This window comes from Juglans microcarpa x Juglans regia, chromosome 4S (assembly GCF_004785595.1).
Source record: "Juglans microcarpa x Juglans regia isolate MS1-56 chromosome 4S, Jm3101_v1.0, whole genome shotgun sequence".
Classification (NCBI taxonomy): Eukaryota; Viridiplantae; Streptophyta; class Magnoliopsida; order Fagales; family Juglandaceae; genus Juglans; species Juglans microcarpa x Juglans regia.
Genome location: NC_054601.1, coordinates 24,541,226 through 24,563,016, shown reverse-complemented (window position 1 = coordinate 24,563,016; position 21,791 = coordinate 24,541,226). Strand labels below are relative to the sequence as shown.

General features: G+C 32.3%; 2 protein-coding genes across 3 annotated transcripts; one reads left to right on the top strand and one right to left on the bottom strand.

Annotated features, from left to right (window-relative positions):
* Positions 1–2,379: 2,379 nt before the first annotated feature.
* LOC121261902 (pyrrolidone-carboxylate peptidase 1-like) lies at positions 2,380–6,523 on the top strand. 2 transcript variants are annotated; one of them, XM_041164312.1, is made up of 5 exons: positions 2,380–2,530; positions 3,620–3,951; positions 4,806–4,910; positions 5,012–5,059; positions 5,997–6,523. In XM_041164312.1, the coding sequence occupies exons 2-5, from the start codon at positions 3,685–3,687 to the stop codon at positions 6,234–6,236; spliced, it is 660 nt and encodes a 219-aa protein (XP_041020246.1). In that variant the 5' UTR covers positions 2,380–2,530; positions 3,620–3,684; the 3' UTR covers positions 6,237–6,523. The 2 variants fall into 2 exon arrangements, with proteins under 2 accessions (XP_041020246.1, XP_041020247.1); XM_041164313.1 differs by having other exon boundaries at positions 2,395–2,530; positions 3,617–3,951.
* A 2,255-nt stretch (positions 6,524–8,778) lies between these two features.
* Positions 8,779–14,000, bottom strand: LOC121261901 (shaggy-related protein kinase alpha). Its single transcript, XM_041164311.1, has 13 exons — positions 13,798–14,000; positions 12,655–12,836; positions 12,441–12,533; positions 11,998–12,057; positions 11,613–11,885; positions 11,309–11,383; positions 11,129–11,185; positions 10,885–11,025; positions 10,747–10,797; positions 10,382–10,477; positions 10,212–10,295; positions 9,272–9,374; positions 8,779–9,160 (listed from the first exon to the last, which is right to left on the bottom strand). The coding sequence occupies exons 2-13, from the start codon at positions 12,766–12,768 to the stop codon at positions 9,078–9,080; spliced, it is 1,230 nt and encodes a 409-aa protein (XP_041020245.1). The 5' UTR covers positions 12,769–12,836; positions 13,798–14,000; the 3' UTR covers positions 8,779–9,077.
* Positions 14,001–21,791: the final 7,791 nt, after the last annotated feature.

Sequence of the window (21,791 nt, the reverse complement as noted above, 5' to 3'; positions counted from 1 at the left end):
ATTTTAAGAGATACTATGTATTGTGACTAATGGAAGGAAAATGCTCATTATAGAGAGCAATACCGACATGGTTCGTGTGTAGGATACCTTGATAGAATTGAGGATATTATTTTTTGCCACTTCAATTTTACCTATTAAGTGAACCAAATGGGAGAATGTTAGACTTTTAGTTTCCCTAGAAAACTATTTGTCTTTCCTAAGGTGGCTCACTTCATCTATTAAGCATAGGTAATTGCTCTTAATAAATAAAGTGGTTAACCCTTACTTTTTTTTTTTTTTTTTTTTATAAATGAAATAATGAGAGTAGCCTAAATTTTGTAGGAGTAATAAATAAGAGTCCCTAGTCTTATCTATATAAAGAGGCTTGTGTTTTTTTTATTATACTCACCTATAAAGTTTTAAGGCAAAAGATTAGAAGTCCCTTCTTTACAAAAAAAAATCTCTAATCTCTTTTACAGACTTTTCAATTCTCAAACTTAAATAGTTAGAGATAAAAGATCATATACATCTCTTTATTCCTTTAAAAAATTTTACACCCAGGTCATGAAAGCAGATGTTATCAAGATTCAAAACCCCATTGATTAATAATAATGCAAAAAGGAAAGATGCAACCTTACAAACAAGAACGCCGCTAACAAAAGGCCATAGAGTCAGATGGTCGGCAGTATATATATATAAAAAAAAAACAAATGGTAGTCCAAGGACAAGACAACCAACGACCCCTGCATCGATTTGCATTGGCATCCGATGATGCAGATTCAGAACTGGCCATAATTACATGCCACAGCTCTATCTTTGAAGTCTATCATATCTAGCACTGCTTACTTTTTAAGTGGTTTAATAATTAATAGCCATGCCTTTAGTCATGATTAATGACAAAATGCATCATAACAATCTGATTTAATTCAAACTTTGAGCCACTCCTATCTACTTTACTCAAGCCCCAGCATAGAATATTGGCATTGGTGGACTTTTTTTAACATAATTCTCATAATTATCAAACAACTTTGTACATAAGGTCCATTAATCAGAGCGAAGGATTCGTCCTGGTGCGGCTACTATGCTGTCCCATCTTGACTGTTGGGTGGTATTTTTTTTTTATATTTTTTTAACATATTTAAATGCATTTAAAAAATAAAAAAATATATCAATATATTTAAAATCACTTTCTTAATTACTAAGTAAAAAAAAAAATTGACCAGCGGTCAAATAGAAGTGTCAAAATGAGTAGGCATAATAATATTTTTCTTTTATTATATGTTTTGTTTCAAATTTATTTAGACCACCTATTCGGCATTGGATAGTGATAGGGTACTAATAGGATTACTATCCAATTACTACCGGTCATTCTATTAGTACCATCTACTACTAAATGACATTTTAATTTTTTTATCATTTTTTTAAATATTTTTTTAACATCTTTAATTACTAAGAAAAAATTAAAAAAATGCATAACTTTTTTAATACTCATTTTCTTAATCATTAAGTAAAATAAAAAATTAAAAAAATTAAATACAAAAAAAAAATTATAAATAATTAGTAATAGTTAATAATTCTATCATTATTCTTTGACATTATTGAAACCTCCTAGCTACCTACTTAAAGTTATAAACAGTACTGAATAAAAGCAGGTAATTATATATATATATATATATATATATATATATATATGCACTTTTATATTCCTTATTCCCCTAGATCTTCACTGCTTTAAACTATAGAAAGGGAAAGCAAAAGATGCAGACAGTCATGAGTCAAGTAGTTTCTTACTTTTCGAGTAAAGTGTTTTTATGAGAATATTTCTTTTCTTTATAGACTGTTGATTTTGGTTTCTTTGAAATAGGTTTAAGTTTGGATAGAAAGGTATTCTTGTATATTTTGTGAATAATAATAAAAAATTAATAATAAAATATTAAATAATAATAAATAATAATAATAAAATAATAAATAATAATGAGATATTCGTAATACTCAAACTATCTAACGAAATAAAATTTATCATATAATTATTAACTTTTAAATTAATTTGTCTCCGCTAAATTTACACACCAATATCGATATAGATACTTATCATATTATATATATTTATCTAAAATCATAAAAGCAAACACATTGGCCAATAAACAACACATCATTAGTTAGACTCCAACAACAAAGAGGAACAGATAAACTTTACTGTTGCAAATTCCTACGCAGACGGCGGGTAATGTTAGTGTCAAGGTTGTATACGAAGTCTACCATGAACAGTCATATACCAATAATAATAATGACAGATGCTACTCAATTACACATGCGCTTGCATTTTCACGTTGTTTGAAAATGACCCTCCACTACCACCTTTCCTAATAACTTTTTCCTTTTTCAAAGGAAAATTTAAATACGTATATATCTGCGTGTCTATATATATATATATATATATATGTTTTGTTCATTTATTACTCTCTTTTATAATATGATCGGAATCTTTACCAGTTAATGATCTTCGAGCGTATCCATTTTGTTTCCTTTTCTTTTGTGAAGATTAAAAGAGGTAAGGAAGGAAAGCCATGTTCGTTCTTTATCCTAGAATTTTTCTCCACCAACTTGCTATATTTTTCGTTTCCTCGCTTTGTTTCTAGATGTAGGTTTCTGGGTTTTTGATAGTTGTGAGAATCTCTGTCTGATCAAGCTTTCTGCTTGGATTCTAGTTTTGGTATTTCGGTTCTGAGTGGTTTTTCTTTAATACAGTGATTCGTTGGGATTCCTCGCCTTCATAGTTCTTTAATATATGTGCACCTTTGACTTCGGATCGGATTATTTGTTTAATTTAATGCGATATTGATTTTCGAAATTGGGTTGTCAATAAATTCCACTGATTTTTTGTTTTCTCAGCAACTTTGATTCCCATGATTATATACACTCATTCCCCGCATTGCCATATTCTTGCCTATGACTGAGACTACCGAGCCTTTCCCATTTTCATATTGCCTTGGAGCTTTCCGAATGAACTGCTGGAGTCTCTTTCTCCTCCAATTGTTTCGTTTTTTTGGGAAATCTCATACTAAGCTGTATAGTTATCTACAGGAATGGAAATTCATTGGTGTCAGCATATAAATGATTCGTCAACATCTATTGTTATGATTGCTAAAGAATAGCCTTATGTTATGGTTTGAAGTAACGGTAGGACAGAGATACAAAAGTGTAAAAATTATAGCCTGATAAACCATCAATTTACTTTCTATTGGTAAAATTGTTAGATAATGGCTTCATTAGCCCTAGAAATTTGTTGAGTGGCTCTATCTTGAGTTAAGGCACCTTTGGAAGGTTGACGAATTCTACCCCCAATCCCTTTGGCGGCTATGCCTTGGGGTTTATCTCTCTGTAATTGCTCTGTACATGTGGGATGGGGGGACCTGCCACATTCCTGGGAAATTACTTGGTGCTTGAAGAGTCCAGGACCCTGTGTTATAATTATAAAAGAAACAGATGATTATGGTTTTCTAGGGCATGGAGATTATTGGTTTGAAAGTAGTCCATGAAATTTGTAAACTACATTGATGGTAGATATTATAGCTTTCCTAGTTCACCATGATTTTGTGTTCGCAGCTTCCTGATTGCCTAACCCATTTCCTCTCAGCAGGTACTCAGATATTGCTTTTGATTTAGGCACTATAACACATTTTTAAATATATCTCAATAATTGGTATGGGGTCTGAAGGGCCTCCTGCAGTAACAATTTATGTGACTGGTTTCAAGAAATTTCATGGAGTTTCAGAGAACCCAACTGAGACAATTGTTGGTAATCTCAAAGAGTATGTTAAGAAGAAGGGATTGCCTAAAGGTCTAACTCTTGGGAGTTGCAGCATTCTTGATACTGCAGGACAGGGAGCGCTTGCTCCCTTATACCAGACATTGCAATCTGCCATTAGTGGGGTGGACACCAAAACTTCAAATTCTGGAAGAATTATTTGGGTCAGTTTCCGTCATCTAATCTCTTCTGTTTTGTTGTATGTTTTTCCCCAATTACTCCTTGTCCAAGGTTATTTTTTGATAAGATTTTTTTCTTCAATTAGAAAAATTACAAATTTTGTTTTCCCATTTCCTATTCTTCCAGCAGAGATCCCAACCTGGTAGGGAGATCTATTAAAATCAGACTGTGATTAGAAATCCCAATCTCTAATCAGCATAGCATGAGCCAAAATATTTAAGTTTCATTATATAGCTGGAAACATTGACGAAATGCATATTGGATACTTATTGGAAATGCTTCTTACTCTTGTAATAGCAGCACAGCATTAAGAATACTTGGGTGATAAAAACTCTCTCTAGGATCTGCTGAACATTCTGGCTTTACCATTTAGCTAATTCTCAACCCTTCTAATCCCCCCTCTGGCACAAAAAATAGGAGTCAAGAAATGAGAGATAATGCAAGACTGAGAATAATTTTGAATTCATGTGATTAGTGGCTCTATTAAGTTCATACAGGAACATTATACAGGTCTAGAAACTTATCAAACCCCTGCTTAATATTGTAGTGATTAGGATTGGCTTGTGTCAGTTGGATCCTCTGCAAATCCTATTGCACACTTGCAAGTAATAATGGTTTCTCTACAACTTGAGACAGAAGATGAAACTGGAGGATTGTAAAATGTTAATGAAACCTTTTAACCTCTTACTGTGGTTTCACTAAAATTGTCTTTTAAAACCTTAACCTAGAACCAGAACAGTATCTACATCAAGCAAATGACAATTCCTTGCTGCTGAATTCATTGTATACTGTATTTATATGAGTTACGTACCGTACATTTGTAACTACATGTCTTCAGGTACACTTTGGAGTTAATAGTGGTGCAACAAGGTTTGCCCTTGAGCATCAAGCTGTCAATGAAGCTACTTTTCGTTGTCCTGATGAGATGGGATGGAAGCCCCAGGTTAGATGAAGTTGCTAAGGTTTCTTGTGCACATGTAGATTTTATTTCATTGCACATTTTAATGTAATTAATTTGAGCTTACCTCATTTTATGTTATGTAGAAAGCTCCCATCATTCCTGCAGATGGTGGAATTTCACGCATACGAAAGGTAAAATGTGTTTTTTCATTACTTTCCTGAAAAAGAGTATTTTTTTTTCTTGTCTTCATATAGTTTCGTTGAGTTATAATAGACCATTTTTTTAGTGCTATATATATTTTCACATGTGCATACGTATAGATCGATAGGTATTATTTGATTATAAACTCACTTGCTTGATCAACTGCAGCAGTTGTCACTATGATGGATGAAACTAAAGTTAAATGGTATTTATGCCAATTTGCGGTCACTTTTCTTACGTGTGCTTTCTTTCTTGTTCACTTAAAATTTCAACAAATCTATGGTTTAAGGATTTGTTGTTTTCATGGGGAAGGATGTGATTGTAGAAAGAAATATATTTTTGTATTGCGAGTGATACAAAAGTCAACTTTATGGGAAGCAGGTCATTCACTTTTAGTGTTTAACCTGTCTAAGTTATTCAAAAGTCCTGCTGGCTCCTGTTTTTATGTGAGTGGAAGAGATTAAGTCCAACTTCAATCAAAATAGAGGGGTTTACGTGCGAAAGATTATAGTGTTATACTTTTGTAAAACAGAGCTGCAGTCTAGTATTCTTTGTTTTGAAGGCATGGACACATTATCTTTTTATTCCCCCACTCAAATAAAATTTCTATTAAGATTTGAGTAGAGGACAGTTAGACGTGCACTGATTTCCTGAAAAGTTAATGTTGACCAAAATCTCAGCACATGATGACGCTCTTTATCTTCTTTTCTTGTTGTCTTGATGTTTGTGTGGAGGTACCTGTTTATACAAGACTGCATGTCATAGTTGTCCAGAAGTAGAATGTGTGTCATTGTCAATATTGATGCTAGTGGATTGTTTGGACAATTGCTTTTCTTTGGCATGGTTTTGTGATTTATTCATGACTATTCTATATGTTTTTCACTGTTTCACCCTTCGTAAATGGTTATCTTTGTTCCAACTGCACAGACTTCTCTTCCAGTTGAGGAGGTCACCAAGGCCTTAGCAAAGATGGGTTATGAAGTGATGACCTCGGATGATGCAGGCCGCTTCGTGTGCAATTATGTTTACTATCATTCCCTTCGGTTTGCAGAACAAAATGGGACCAAATCGTTATTTGTGCATGTGCCTCTCTTCTTGACGATAGACGAGGAGACCCAAATGCAGTTTGCTGCCGCATTGTTGGAGGTACTAGCTTCTTTAAATTGATACAATCCACCCACAACTTCATGTCCAAGAGCTCTGTCCTCGTGATGTTGGCTGTTTTTATGTAAAGGTGGCTGGATGCATTTCTATTAATATGCTTCAGTGAAAAAAAAAAAAAAAAAAAAAAAAAACCAAGTGTGTTTGACATGTTTAAAAATAAGAAATAAAGAAAATGTGTTTTAATGGTTAAGGAATCTACTGCACATGTACTTGATGCATTGTGGTGAATGCTTTTGGCAACTTGCTGAAATCTTATATGGCAATTTATGAGTGAAATGCTAGTTTGCTTAGCTATTGTTTGCCCATTTTTCTCGAAGCTTGCATGGTTTTCTCCTGGATGGTTTATATCAGGATTGCCTGCACTTTAACATTTTCATTCTGTATATACAATAAGAACATATTCGATGTAATTATCAATTTCAATGCATGGTTGTAGTTGGAGGAGGCTAATGGTTTTTCTTGAGCCTTTTTGAGAACACATTGCACTTCAATGTTGCGAGTATCCATCCTTGTTATCACTTGCTAACAACTTCCACTTACCCAAGTTTTCTTGGGTAGATTGGCAACAGACAACTCTTTTTCACTTCTTCTTGAGTGTGAATCCGTTCTTGTTCTCTACAAAATGCGCCATAATTTAGCCATATGGTGCGAGCTTTACTCTATTCCGAAGTAGTGACGTGACGCATAGTAGAATTAGAGTTATTTTGATGGCATGTTAATACGGAAATTACGGAAAGCGCTGACAACGGTCTAAACGACGTAAAGAACAGAGGAAGAACCTTATTGGTGTGTTTTGATGTGTCAAAATATAGGCTTGCGAATAGCTTTTTCTGTTGATAAGCTGGTTGCTTAGCAAGTTTGCGAGCTTGGCGTTGATACCAGCTTTATCTCTACGATGCAATACCATTCATGAGTCTCTATGTACCAAGTTCAAGAATGAAACTTTCACAAACTAAATAACATTTTTTGGAAATTTGTCTTTGGTTAGTTCTCAAGTTTCTCACGATGTTGTGAAGAGTAATGCTAGGTATAAGTTCCATACAAGTTTTTCATAAAAAAGTGAGTCTCACTAATAAAAAATAATTTTTTTATACTTTTTTTAAGTAGAATCTACTTTTTTATAAAGACTTATGTGAAACTCGTCTATTTGAAACTTTCGTCAATGGTATTTACATTTAAGCCCGGAGATCGTGCTTAAAAAACATGGCATCTTGATAAAATGGTCAACACTTGTTTTCTTTTCCTCGCCCTCTATTCATCTCCTCGTCTAAGCTGTGTGCTTTTCCCCAACAGTTGTATTCGGAACAATTCTCAGCTTTAGATTTTATCAATTTCAATCGTAATAATACATTTTAAGTAATTTCTTATGTTAACATTTTAAATAAACATATATTCAAAATGTCACATCAACAGTGTGAATTAAAATGATAAAATTTAAAATAAAAAACAAAACTCTCTATTGTTTATAGAGCATACTTTGGTCTGTTATAATGTTGAAAATTTCTATACATCATACTACCATCCTACTTTCACCTCATTAAGTATGATGTGGCTATCATCTAATGATGATAAATGTGTCACATACTATTTAGTATGATTAAAATATGATGAGAGTGTGGTATATATCATTATGGTCTACAGCAAAAGTCTTTCTTCCCAACCAAACAAAACTCATCACCTCAACATATTTCCCTTCAAACTTTCATCTCAACTTCATTTCTGTAATTTTCTGCAATATCATGTTTCATGAGGGAGATTTTTTGTTTTTTTTAATCTGTAAGGTGGAATCTATACAAAAAAGTGGGGGAAAACATCTTTCACTCTCAATGATCGTCCACAAATGTGAAACTAAAATAGTCAACAGCTTCTTGGATAAGTGCCAGCAGAAAAACGAGTTCAATATGGCAAGTTTCACGCTGACTATTCCTTTGTAGGGGCCCGCAACCATGAACTACAAATTATTCACATGCTATATTATGAGTACAAAGACCAAGCATGCCTAATAGGTGGAACAGAGCTGTGTTTAAGTTGGAAGTTTCAACCATTAGTCCAAGTATTGAATGGAACACGTCGAGGATAGCATTATTCAACTTAATACCATACGCAGAACATGACAAATGTGGCCGAGCTCATCCAAACAGAGAAAAAAGGTGGTTCTCCCGAGAAAACTGACAAATGAGAGTTGTTGAAATCAATATTTTGAATACGAATCGAGCCATTAAAACGAGATATTACGATAGCAATATATTATATATATAAATATATATATAAATTATAAATAGTCTAGTTTAAATTGAAAGTTTAAAAATAAACTTGTAATTTGAAAAAAAAAAAAAAAAGTAAAGGTATATATCGGCCAAAATCCGATGTATCGGTTAGTACCGACTGATACAGCCAAAATTCTAACCAGTACGAAACAATATACTTTCTTGTACCGGCTAACCGGCCAGTACTGCATATTTCGGCCATACTAGCCCGTACGAAATGATATTCAAAACATTGGTAGAAATTCCAGCACAGAAAGAAGCCACTAGACATGCAGATGTGTTCTAGAAATACCAATACGGAAAAAAAACATTTAAATAGTGCTGATATTTGTCTTCTATTTGAGGTTACAAGCTGAGACGATACAGGAACAGGGTAATCAGAACATGACCCATCGAGGGGTTTGGGCAAGATGCGTGGCATATCTCTAGATCTGCTTTTACAAAACAAGGTCATACAACAAAAGATACATTGAAGGAAAGGAGAACAAATGGCATAAATAGAAGGAACACATTACATTCATTCATTGCTTCCATATAGGGACAACACTATTGCGGGTTCATTACAATTCACATCAAATCACAAACCAACAAAGGGGCATTGCTTTCTTGCATGCTCTGGGATCAATCTCACCAAAATCTCAACCGGTACTCCCTTCAATTCTAGTTGACAAGCAGCAGCAAATGGCAACAAGATCTTGTAAGACTTTTGCATGGTAATGACAGCTTAAATTGTTTAAATGTTTAAAATGTAACCATAAAATGTAAACATACCATGTGATTTAAAGTTGAATAAAGGTGGGAGGAAACGTCCATTTGGCAAGCGACTGTTTGGATCACGAAGCTCATCAAAAAAGGGATGTATCAAGGCATCCAGCTGCATTCCAATTGGAGCATAATTAGCAAGCCCAAAGCTTACAAAACAGAGGAACGAGAAGGCAAAATAGAACAAAATGTCACAAAAGACAAGATGTTTCTGTTCAAAAACAATTCTGATTGTCCAGTGGCACGACCCCAGTTAGTTGGAAAATGGATCCATAGAGCCGACCCTAATAAGTTGGGGTCCTGGAAAGTTTAGTATGGTGCCAATGCAAACATGCTTCTAGGACAAACACTCAGTGGTGACATGGTAACAAGATGAGCTGCGAGCTAAGTTTCAAACAGGAATATGCTTGACAAAGACATTGGAAGATGCTATTGTACAATTTCCACAACTTCTGAGACACATTCCCAACTGGCCCCCAGTTATGGAAACTTTATCAAGCTCTGACTCACCACCTCTTTTTTTTTTCTTTTAATGAATTAGAATCGTGAGTGTTGCTGTCTACAATCGTGTTAGGTGAATAACAGAAATTTACCCAACCAAGAGAGAGAATTTAGCAAAATCCCCCATTTAAGACCATGACCTGTATAATCAGACATTTTTGGTGGACTTTGTCATTTATGCCCTCTCCAAACCCACCCATCCCAGAAAAAAGGGAGAAAAACAAAGGATCTATAGTTTATAAACAACTCTTCCATCTTGCAACTATATTGAACAATTACCAAGATTGACTGACTAGATTTCTACGTTGAATGCCAGAATAAGATAATAGAAATTTAAGATACTATTAACTAATATATACAGGCATTATACCTAGTTATGAATGTCCCTTAAGATTGAAGGTAAAATGCCTGAATCAGATAATAGAAATTTAAGATATAATGTACTCACAGCTGCGCATCGTAGGTTCGGGGAGTACTGCAGTAGTCTTGAAACCAGATCAACAGCTTCTGGAGGCATACGCTTGTGGAATATCTAATAAAAGACAACACGCAAGCATTATGGTAAGGCGTTCTGATAAAGATAAATACATGAGATCTTGAAATTTACATTATGAATACCTTATGCCAAGGATGAGCTTTAATCTGAGGGAATTTGAACTCTGTATAGTTAGGGTTCATGCATTTGATTTCCTCCCTTGTCGGAGTGCCCAGAATCTACAACAAAGAAAAAGTCACGATACAGCATGGAGGGGAGGGAGATTAAAAAAAAAAAAAAGTAAAGAAGTATGAGGCCAACTACTGCTCGGCCTAAGAGGCTAAAAGCTAACACATCTTTTGGGTTATTGTCAGCCCAGTGAAAGAATCATAATTAGAAATTCTCAATACACTTATCAGATAGATTAACTCAAAAAAATATTCAAGCATCACTCACACAAATCAGCAATATTAGAGTATTACAAGAAAGTCCACGATGTTACAGTTACCTTTATTATCTCCACCAGCTGGTCGACTCCACTCTCCCCAGGAAACAAAGGCTGACAGAAATGAAAACTCATTTTAAGCTATGTAAATATAATTACATGACCGATAGCTTGAAACAGCTTAAATGTATAATCACCAACCTGTCCAAGCAGTAGCTCAGCAAGAACACAGCCAGCAGACCATATGTCAATAGCTGTAGTATACTCAGTTGCTCCAAATATAAGCTCTGGTGCTCGATAATATCTAGAGCAGATGTAAGAAATATTTGGTTCCCCTTTTATCTGTCAAACATCAAAGAAAATAAAGACATAGAATAATCCTATAGAAATCAAGACAACTATAACTGCAGGAAAAATAGCATGGATAATAAAAACATAAACATACCAAGACCTTCGCACTTCCGAAGTCACATAATTTAACCTGGTGTGTATGTGGATTCACCTGCACAAAGCACAAGTTTTTACTTAGAACAAGTAGTTAAATTGCATTTCTGTCTCAGGTGATCCTTGCCACTCCCCAAACCACCCTTTCAGAAGCATATATGCAATTTAGTAGTAAGCATACCAAAAGATTTTGAGGTTTAATGTCCCTATGACACACTCCAATGCAGCGATGAATATATGATAGTGCCCTAAAGATCTGCAAAAAATAAAGATCATAGTGAAATCTCAGAAGGAACAAAAAAAAAAAAAAAAAAAATTGATTGAACTGTGGAAACAACAAATGCCAATGAACTTAGAGCTGGCTTCAACCCAACCCAACCCAACAAAAATTTCACTTTTTCCAATCTTATGAACATTTGAACATTCTCGAAACTCAAATTGCACACCAGAAAAACATAGTGAACACAAATCTCAAGTAAAATTACCTGGTATGTATAGAGTTTCACATATATCAACGGCATCCTTTGGTTCAATTTGTTGTAGTGTTTGATCACGCGATGAACAGTTTCAGGGACATATTCAAGTACCAAATTAAGGTACAGTTCATCCTTTTCAGTTGTTGAAAAGAAACAATGCTTCAAAGAGACAACATTAGGGTGGTCAAGAAGGCGCATAGTTTGCAGCTCTCGATTTTTATATCTCTTGTCTTGAAGCACCTTCTTTATCGCCACAGTTTCACCAGTCTCTAAGCACTTTGCCTACATGAACATAGAAACCAGTTATATCGACACGAACAGTTCATATGAACTAAAAAAGGCTAAAGTAACAAATATTGCAATAATTTATAGTTTGAATGATATAAAACCTCACTTGGAACACAACTCCAAATGATCCATGTCCAACAACACGCTCAGCCATATAGCTTATTGTCTGCAAGCATGAAGATATGAGATTGCATTATAGCAAATAGATAGAATTTCTGCATCAATTGTAGCCCCAATGTATTTTATAAGCTAAATGATGAAAACATGTATTCAAAATTTCAAACCAATAAATATGCACATATATCCAACGAACAAATTTACAATCATTGATGTTTTTTGCAATAGGTTATAGGTAAAGATGTTTTTGGAATAGTTCAAAACCAGGTCTAGTTGGATGGCTATTTGAGCATGTTGAAGAGCGCAAAAATAAAATTAATAAAAAGAACAATTCCAATAATTAATTTCAACTTTTTCATTTGAAGTAACACTCATAATTAATTCCAACTATTACAGAAATATTGGAAAATATCTTGTAAGCCAAAGAAATACCTGCTTCGGTTGGCCATTTCTACCACCAATAGTCGTCACAATTATGTGACCTGTCTCTGTCCCATTACCATCAACAACAGTGGCTTCCATTTCCTACATATTAATGAATCATATGAGTAACTAGCATATGAAATTCATAAATCAGATAAACACTAGTAAAAGAGGAAGAACAATTAGAAGAAGAAATAGAATTACAAATCAATGCTGTCCTTACTTTGTCATCCTTGATTTTCATATCATTCATCTCCTCGGGCAACCGATCAACACCGATAGTATGACCACTGGGTTCTCTCAAACCAGAAGTAGGAGCTACTCCCACCGAAGCCATTGGTTTAAAAATTTTCCTTATATCCTACTCACGTTCTATTTTCACCGTGATTAAGAAAAATCATTTACCTGCTCAAATCAAAAGGCACTAAAAGATTCAGTTACAGAACACTACTATAAAAAATAGAGAACAACACATCCTTTCCTATCCTCCACAATCCATAGAAAATTCATCATAAAGTAAAATAAAAGGAAACATAATGAGACCCAGAACCTACCAAACTACCCAATCATACAAGAATCACTCAAAAATTTGAGCTGAAGACAACAAAAATTCTCCTAGTTCAACAACCTAAACTTTTTTTTAATAATCAAAAGTTTTCTTTTTTAAAAAGTAATCAACACAACCTAAAGTTTTTATGCCACTTTTTTTAAAAAAAAAAAAAAAATCAATCTTCACCAAATTTCTAAGTTTAACCCATTAAAACCCAACAACATTTATTTATTTATTTATTAAGTAAGAAAATCCCAAAAACATTTATTTAACATAGTCAAAGTACGTATAGCCTTTTGTTTTGCTCAAAACTGGTGACTTCCACACGGAAATAAAAACGTAGAAACCCATCAAGAAAAATTCCATTTCTGACACAAAAAAAAAAATAAATGAAGTGTCACATAGGTTAGAGATGAGGGTTTAGAGAGAGAGAGAGATGGGCATCGAGACGATGAACCCAAAACGGAAATTTTCATTTGCCATACATAGAACACTAATTGACCCAAAAACAAAATCGTTTATGTTTCATACATACCCACAACAGATAATTAAAGGAAGAAAATCCAGAAATCTAATCATCAAAGCAACCAGATCCAACCCAAACTTCCTAATCAGAAACTAAAAAAAATGGACAAAGAAAGAAGGCTAGTCCAAGACCCATAGATCCATACCAACCAAAGTTCTAACACAGCAAATCCAATCAGAACACCAAATTAAAATAACTAAAAAGAAGAATAAAAACCCACCAAATATGCCAAAAAAGTTTCTTTCTTCTTCAAGTTGCTGAAAATAAGGAATAGAGGAAGAGAACGATACCGATGGAACCAAAAATTTCCAGGCATCAACGAGACCCTTTTGAACAACGATGTTTAGGAGAATCAGAGGCCTAGATCCATAGGTCTCGATGTGTATGAGTTGGTTATCCTCTTCTGGACTGGCGTTGTCAGAGAGAGAGAGATGAATGGTTTGCTTTATTATGTGGTGCGTGCTATAATGCGCTGGTAACAGTCAAAGTTAGAACCCTAAAAATTAATATTACTGGTGCTTTCTCCTTTTTTTTAAAAAATGATAAATAAATTAGTTTTTTAAAAACATTGAAAATTTAGTAAATTAAAATATGGAAAAACTTTGTAAGAAGCTGTCTTTCTTTCTTTTTGACCGTTCAAACCCTACTTTCTTTCTGTTTTTTTCTTTTTTTGCTAAAGATTTCTAAAAAGGTGGGAGATTTAATAAATGCATAAAGTATATTGATTTTGACAGCTATAAGAAATTGCTTATTGGGCACCCACTCCCCCTCCCCAAAAATAAAAAAAAAAAGCAATGCTGGATTGGAGTGTGAAACCAAAATCATTAATGAAAATTCTGAAATTTGTTACGTCCTCTACATTTCTTAAAGAATCTTTATTTCATTTTTAAAATTTAAGGTAAGAAAAATATACATAGTGAGAGTGAATATCTTTCACCACCGATGTGGTAGCCCAATTGCTACTGGCTAGTATTTATAGTTTCGAAGCCAGAAGTTTGAGTTAGAACATAAGTTAAAATTATTTATAATAGTAAAACTTAATATTTGGATCATGAGATGAACTTTAGATTAGTTGAATATTTGAAAGTATTGTGGTGATAGACTTGCCCTTGAGGCAGTAGTTATGATTCAAACCGAACATTCTGTAATTGAGAGGAGATCCTATAATCACGTCTAGTGAGAATTGTTACGTTAGTCGCCCCCCTACCTCTCATTTTTCTTAAGAAAAAAAAGAATATCCTACACAATATCTAAATATATTAATTCATCTTATTTATCTATCTCATTTTAATTTAAACTTAAAAGTTGAAGTTGTCAATAACTATCAGCTTTTCTCAACTAATCCTAATAACTATTTTTTTTTTTTTTAATGTATATCTAGTAAGCTCTTAAAAGAAAATGATAAAATGTAAATTTTGCTCGAATTAGAGTTAGACGGAAATGGACCAGTAAAATGAGTCTCATAGTATTTATTGAACATTTAATGCTATTCGGAAAATTTACTCGAATAACATATATTTTGCAAGACTTATTTTGTGTCTATCTCTTCCATTCTAAACCCTACAATACCAACAATAATTCTATTGAATCCATCATATGGCAAGCTTGTTATGAACTCCTAATTCAAATAAACATAGATTACTTTTTTTTTTTTTTTTCTCTTATTGACAAGTTTTGATATGCACAAAAAATTACATAATACTTTGCCAAAAGTTGTCAAAGAGATGAAATATGACTCATTTCTTACTTTTAAGATATAAAAAAAATAATAGTATTTATATATTTGTATGTATACATTTTTATTGTGAATGAAGCATTTGATTTGATATGATAAAAAATAAATAAATATATGTGGAGTTTATGCCTACAATTTTATTTTTTATTTTAAGAGAGGGAACTTTTTGGTCCATTCATATAATCCCTTAAATTATATGAAATCTCATTTATTTAGTGTTCATATAATCATTTATCGACATAATTGCTTTGAAACATTCTTTTTGCAATTATAGCTTTTAAAAAAATTTAAACATGTCCCTTATGAGGCTAACATGGTCTTTTCGCAACGGGCGCCTCTTTCGTCAAGGAGCGTCCAAATCATTATCAGAAACATGCGAATGTACGTGCAAAATTGTTTCCAGCTTTGTACTCAAATCAATTCAATTTAATATAATTTTAAATTGAATTTAATATCTAAATATTTAATTTTTAAATTATAAAATTTATTTTAATTTAAAAATTTTTATACGTGAGATTATAATTTTTTTAATTCAACACTTATTTACATACAAGATCTAAAATCTTTTTTAATTTTTTATAAATACATATAAACTCATTTTAATATTCAAATACATTTAAACTCATTTTAAATAAATCTCATAAAATTTACTATACCATCTCAATTCACTACTATTTATAAAGAACTTAAACCAACTCAATATCCAAACGCAATTGAGATCAATTCAATTTAATATAATTTTAAGTTAAATTTAATATCTAAATATCTAATTTTTAAATTATAAAATTTATTTCAATTTAAAAATTCTAATTTTTTTTAATTTAACATTTATTTATACGTAAGATCTAAATTTTTTTTTAATTTTTTATAAATATATTTAAACTCATTTTAATATCTAAATACATTTAAACTTATTTTAAGTAAATCTTACAAAATTTACTACACCATCTCAATTTACTACTATTTATAAAAAATTTAAATCAACTCAATATCTAAACGCAGCCTAACCATACATGATTTAAGTCAAAAAAATTAGGCTGGTTGCCTCTGGATAAAGCATAACAATCAGAGAATATGCCTTTCTTCTTCTTCTCTTTTTATTTTTTTTTTAATTTATAATTTTCTTACAAAAATGTAATTCATCTATCACTTCAAAATTGGAAAAAGAAAAAGCATATATAGAAAGAAAAAAAAAATTAAAACTATTCATTTATAACTATTTTATAACTCTATATAAAATTAAGAGTAATTTTACAAAATTGAAATTCATTTTTAAAAACATGATTGTATTCTATCATTGTAAAATAGGCTATTAAATAGTTGTAAAAGAGTTGAAAGTATATAATTGTTTCAGAAGTATAATTGTTTTTACAAGAGTTACTAACTTGTTTTTTGTTTGGTAATTGTTTGGGAGTTAGTAGATTTACTAACTACTCTTTTGGATCTTGTAAAATCTATTTTTTTTTTTAATTTTTATGTATTACAAAAATAAAAATTGAGGTAAGGTTTTATGTTGATTGATATATATATATATATATATATATATATATTAATTAATTAATAAAGTTTTTCCATAAACATCATTAGTATATATTCTTATAATTTCACTGAGAGTTATGAAAATGACAGAAAATTAGGTAATGGGTAAAAACCGGTAAACAACAAATAAGTAGTCAAAATTAAAAGAAAAAAATAATAATTCCCCCAACCCCACTTAGAGCCTAATTAAAGAAAAAATGTCCTTGAACTGGCTGTTGTTGGAAGATCAACGCTCCTAATGACACTGGCGGTGGAATAATCAGCCCCTAATAATAATGATTAATGACTAAATGTCCAACTTTATAACAAATAGTGGTTATCATTATAATTATTTGGAAAACTTTATTTCTAAGCCAACGAGGATAATATATTTAATAAAATATTTATATAATTCTATTTATATGCCAACGTAAATAACAGATTTAACAAAATAAAATATTTATATGATATGACATGATTTAAAAGATAAATTTTACACTCCAATTATTAATAGCTCTAAGGTTTGGTATCAAATTGAATCTTATCTGTCAAGAGTCTGATAATCTGATGACATATGACTCGATTTTTCAAATAGAAAACGTGTGTCGGAAACCTCCTACCCCTCTTTTAAAAAAACAAGAAAAGGGAAAAATTATCTTTTAAGTCCTAATCCTTTGACAAAATGCAAGACACCTTGAGACAAATCGAGTTGGCCGGTTGTCATTGAATTTCAACGCCTAATTAGAGTATTAGCATTGGATTTATTAAATGTATCTTCAAATTTTGATCAAAAATACATATTTTTTATATATCTAAAACTTCTTTATCTATAACTCCACATTAGATTAGTTATTGGATTCATCAAAATAATAATATAATATTATTTTTTTAATAATAATATTTTTTTTCTTTTTTCTTTCATATTTTGTAATTATACTAACCATATATTAATTAATAATTTAATTTGATACTTAAATTTTTGTTTTCCAATTAATTTTTTTCCTCAACCTAATTATTCAACAAGCACATTTTGACAACCCTTCTTCTACCCAACAATCATATATAGAATGTATTAAACTAGCAAACACATTTACAATTCTTTTATCCAATAAACATATTATGTCAATATTTGTTCTACCTAATTGTCATATCTAAAATTTTTGAAACTAACAAACACTTCCACAAACTGGAAGAGAGAATGACTTGAATAAACAAGAGCAAATCTCCCTATATGCCAATGTTTCCGAGATGTATTGTAGTAGATTGCAACCCACAAAATCAGTTCAATCTAGTTTCAAGCTTAAATCAGGACCAAATAACTTTCAACTGAATTTGGCAAATAAACAATTTATCCCAACCATAGAGTAATACTTCAAAATTATAGAAAATTGCCTACACTGATTCTCAATAGCATATAATAATTGAGTACAACTGCAAAATAATATTAATAATAAATAAATGAAGCCAAAGCTGAACCTAATTTTAACAACAGAATGCTTGAATGAATACATTAGCTACACAACTCAACAATTGACACCATGGAGTCACAGTTCAGAATGCTTGAATCAAGTCACAATTCCACAACTCCACAATTAACAACAGAATGCTTGAATGAATACATTGACTACACAACTCAACAATTGACAACAGAATGCTTGAATTAAGTCACAATTCCACAAAACATCAAATGAACAATTCAGATTATAAGTCACACTTCCCCTTCTCTATTCAAGTCACAATTCCACAAAACATCAAGTGACAATTCAGATTACAAGTCACAGTTCCCCTTCTCTATTCAAGTCACAGTTCCCCTTCTTTATTCAAGTCACAATTCCACAAAACATCAAGTGGCAATTCAGATTACAAGTGTGAAGTTCCCCTCAACAAAAGCAGGTTACAATTCAGATTAACCTTTCAAAAATGCAATCATCTATTTAAAACAAAACAAATTCAGATTTCATAGTGGTTGGGCAGCCACTAAAAGCTGGAAATTTTTTTTATCATAACCAACAGTTACACACCTCCATAAGGTGTGGATGGAGATGTGTCGAATGTACCTTCGGAATTATTCAAAGCGTCCTTATAAATTTCCCTCTGAATATTAACGAAATATGCTTGTTGCATGGCAGTCATGTTAGAAAGATCTTTGCTCACGATCTCCGCCTCGAACTTTCTCTTATCAAGTTCCAGTTGGGCACCTCTAACTTCATCTACCTTCGTCACCCATGCTATTCTCTCTGCCATGAACAACCGTCTATCAGCAGTCATTTTTTCTAACGCACCGTTGAACTCAGCATCACATGATTCCTCGGCCTTCCGCTTCCTCAAGTTATTTTTCTCAACTTTTTTGCCTAAAGGCCTCTCAACATTCTCCTCCACAACGTCGTCGACAACTTCACTTGATTGCTCATTGGCTGAACGTTTATCGTGTGATTTTCTCCTTGTATTCAGATTTATCACGTGATGCTACCATTTGGGTTGGTGTCTCAATTGACACCAACAATGCTCCAGTGTGAAGTTCCCCTTCTCTATCTCTTTATACATTATTTTTTTGCTTTTTCAATCTGAAAAATTGAATGAATATTGTTAAAAAATAAATCATAGATGAATAAATACATTATTAAAGGAAAATGGTACATACCTTGTCTTGCTCGGTCGCACCACTTGGGTGCAATGATTTTACTTACGCTAGAAATGTACAAAACTTATTTGTGCATTTATGGATCATGGACCAACGATTGATCAATGACCCTATCGAACGATTTGCAGTATTTGGTTTTTTTATACTCGTGATAAAACTCATAAATTCTGTCCCACATTTGAGTAAATTTTTTATCATTACCCCGTATGGTATTAATGTTAATATTGAGCCAACCGGAGACAAGTAAGTTATCCTCCTCAACAGTGAAAGATGCACCTCTTTGAACTTTTTTTGCCGGAGGCCTCTTTTCACCGTGAAGAGAAGTTGTTTGTACCACAACATTAGAATATTGCTCATATGTTGGAGTGCTATTACAACCTTTTTCTCCATTTTGTAAGAGAGTGGTGAAGAATGGGTCCTCCTCAGATGGAGTATTCATCCTTTAAGAATCATAATATTTAACTTGTCAAATGAGGCAGCACAATAAAATAGATACCAGTCAGCACAAGAAAATAGATACAAGACAGCACATTTAAAAAAAATATCAAACCATGTTGCATGTTGCTTTCCCAAAGTTCATTTAGATTAAATTGTCAAGTACTAACAGTTACACAACAAGTCATATTTCAGAGTTACAATTCAAATAAATTTAGCAAACAAAAAGTCATAATTTATATTAAACTGTCTATACATGAACATGAACATATAACTATAGAAAGTTGCATGGGATTCGATTGGTTTTATAACTTCTGAATAGAAACTTTAAAACAATAATGCCTAAACTTTAAATAACACTTCTTTTCTTTTCTTTTTCACCACATCAAATTAAATATCTTCATAACACCGCAAAAACTTGGCTTAGTGCAACAGAAAATGTTGCTAAAAGAAAGATTTGGCTACAAACTTTTCAATCGGCAACAAGAAAATACAAACTAAAAAAGTGCACTTTGGAACCACCAACTCACGTTACAAAAGCAGGAGTTTTGAATTTAATCAATTTTCTTTTTGGTCTCAAGATTTATATATTCAGATCAAGTATATATATCAATGGAACTCACTCTCATTTGCAAGAGAGTGATTTCCATTAAGAAGCCAGAAGTTGTAAATCCAGAAGTGATGGCAGCTGAATGTGATGCTATCGACTGAATACAAAGCACCAAGAAAATGAAATTAATTGAAAAAAAGCATCTATATTTTGCACGTGAAGAAACAACAAAAAGACCACAAAAACAGATTGAAAAAACAACTCTTTGTTTCAAACAACTCAAATAACAAAATGATTGAAATACATATAGGGAGTTGAAAATTTCTTCACGGGCAAAAATACATACATAAGCATACAAATGTAGTGCAAAATTTCTCATACATGCATATATGATTAATATATATATATATATATATATATATATATATATAAGAGAGTGAATTCACGGAGATGGAGAACGTTTAGAGCAGAGAATCAAAGAATCGATAAGAGAAAAGAGCGATAACGGTGCGCCTATAAAGGTGATGGAGGTCCTCTTTCACCTGAAACACCTCGTACGAACTTGAACCCCAGTGGACGAAGATGAACTGGTCACTTTCTTGGCAAAGGATATGATACAAGCTTGGCGAAAAACAAGAGAGGAAACGGAGGGAAGAAACAAAGAGGAAGAAAGGGAAAGGAAAAAAGGGAGAGGAAGAGGGGAAATCTGGGACTCGGGAGAGAAAGAGGAAGAAAGAAAGGGAGATGAGAGGAAGAACGAAATTGCGTGCAAAAATATTGATTTTAGTAATAAAATAATCCGATAGATATTGCATAGTAGTTCTTCAAATTTGTAGATAAATGTGATTCTACTGTAGCTAAAAACTTCATATTTGGGTAGAAGATGAATCCAATGCCAAGATTTTAAAGTAAAATTTATCAAATTTTAAAGATTAGACTCATTTGATAAGTCTAATGCTAGTGCTCTAACCCAAGGTCTCGATCACCAAAACTCAACCGGTCAGAATCTAACCATGTCCATCAATAGTGCAGGATTCGACTAACATTTTTGCAATATAACCATCACACTATTTAAAATATGAATAATACTAATATGTTCTCTCATTTTACCCCCTCATTTTGACCGCTTATGTATTTTTTTTTACTTACTGATTAAGGAAGTGACTATTATATTAATATTTTTTTATTTTTTAAAAATATTTAAAGATGTTAAAATATGTGAAAAGCAAAAATAAAAAAAAATAAAAAAGAAGAGTTTTACCTAGGAGGCACGCCCAGCGGTCAATGCTAGGTGGCAGCCTAGCAACACCGCCTAGCATCACTCTTAAAATATTACATACCTCCACATATTGAAATATAAGTTAACCCCTCCAAAATTATGAGTATCATATCATTGAGCCCTACT

Coding starts and splice junctions, on each gene's coding strand:
- LOC121261902 (XM_041164312.1), top strand. CDS start 3,685: ATGGGGTCTGAAGGGCCTCCTGCAGTAACAATTTATGTGACTGGTTTC. Junction 3,952..4,805: donor ATTCTGGAAGAATTATTTGG/GTCAGTTTCCGT, acceptor ACATGTCTTCAG/GTACACTTTGGAGTTAATAG. Junction 4,911..5,011: donor AGATGGGATGGAAGCCCCAG/GTTAGATGAAGT, acceptor TATGTTATGTAG/AAAGCTCCCATCATTCCTGC.
- LOC121261901 (XM_041164311.1), bottom strand. CDS start 12,768: ATGGCTTCGGTGGGAGTAGCTCCTACTTCTGGTTTGAGAGAACCCAGT. Junction 11,186..11,308: donor TTAAACCTCAAAATCTTTTG/GTATGCTTACTA, acceptor TGCTTTGTGCAG/GTGAATCCACATACACACCA. Junction 10,296..10,381: donor AAGCTCATCCTTGGCATAAG/GTATTCATAATG, acceptor GTCTTTTATTAG/ATATTCCACAAGCGTATGCC.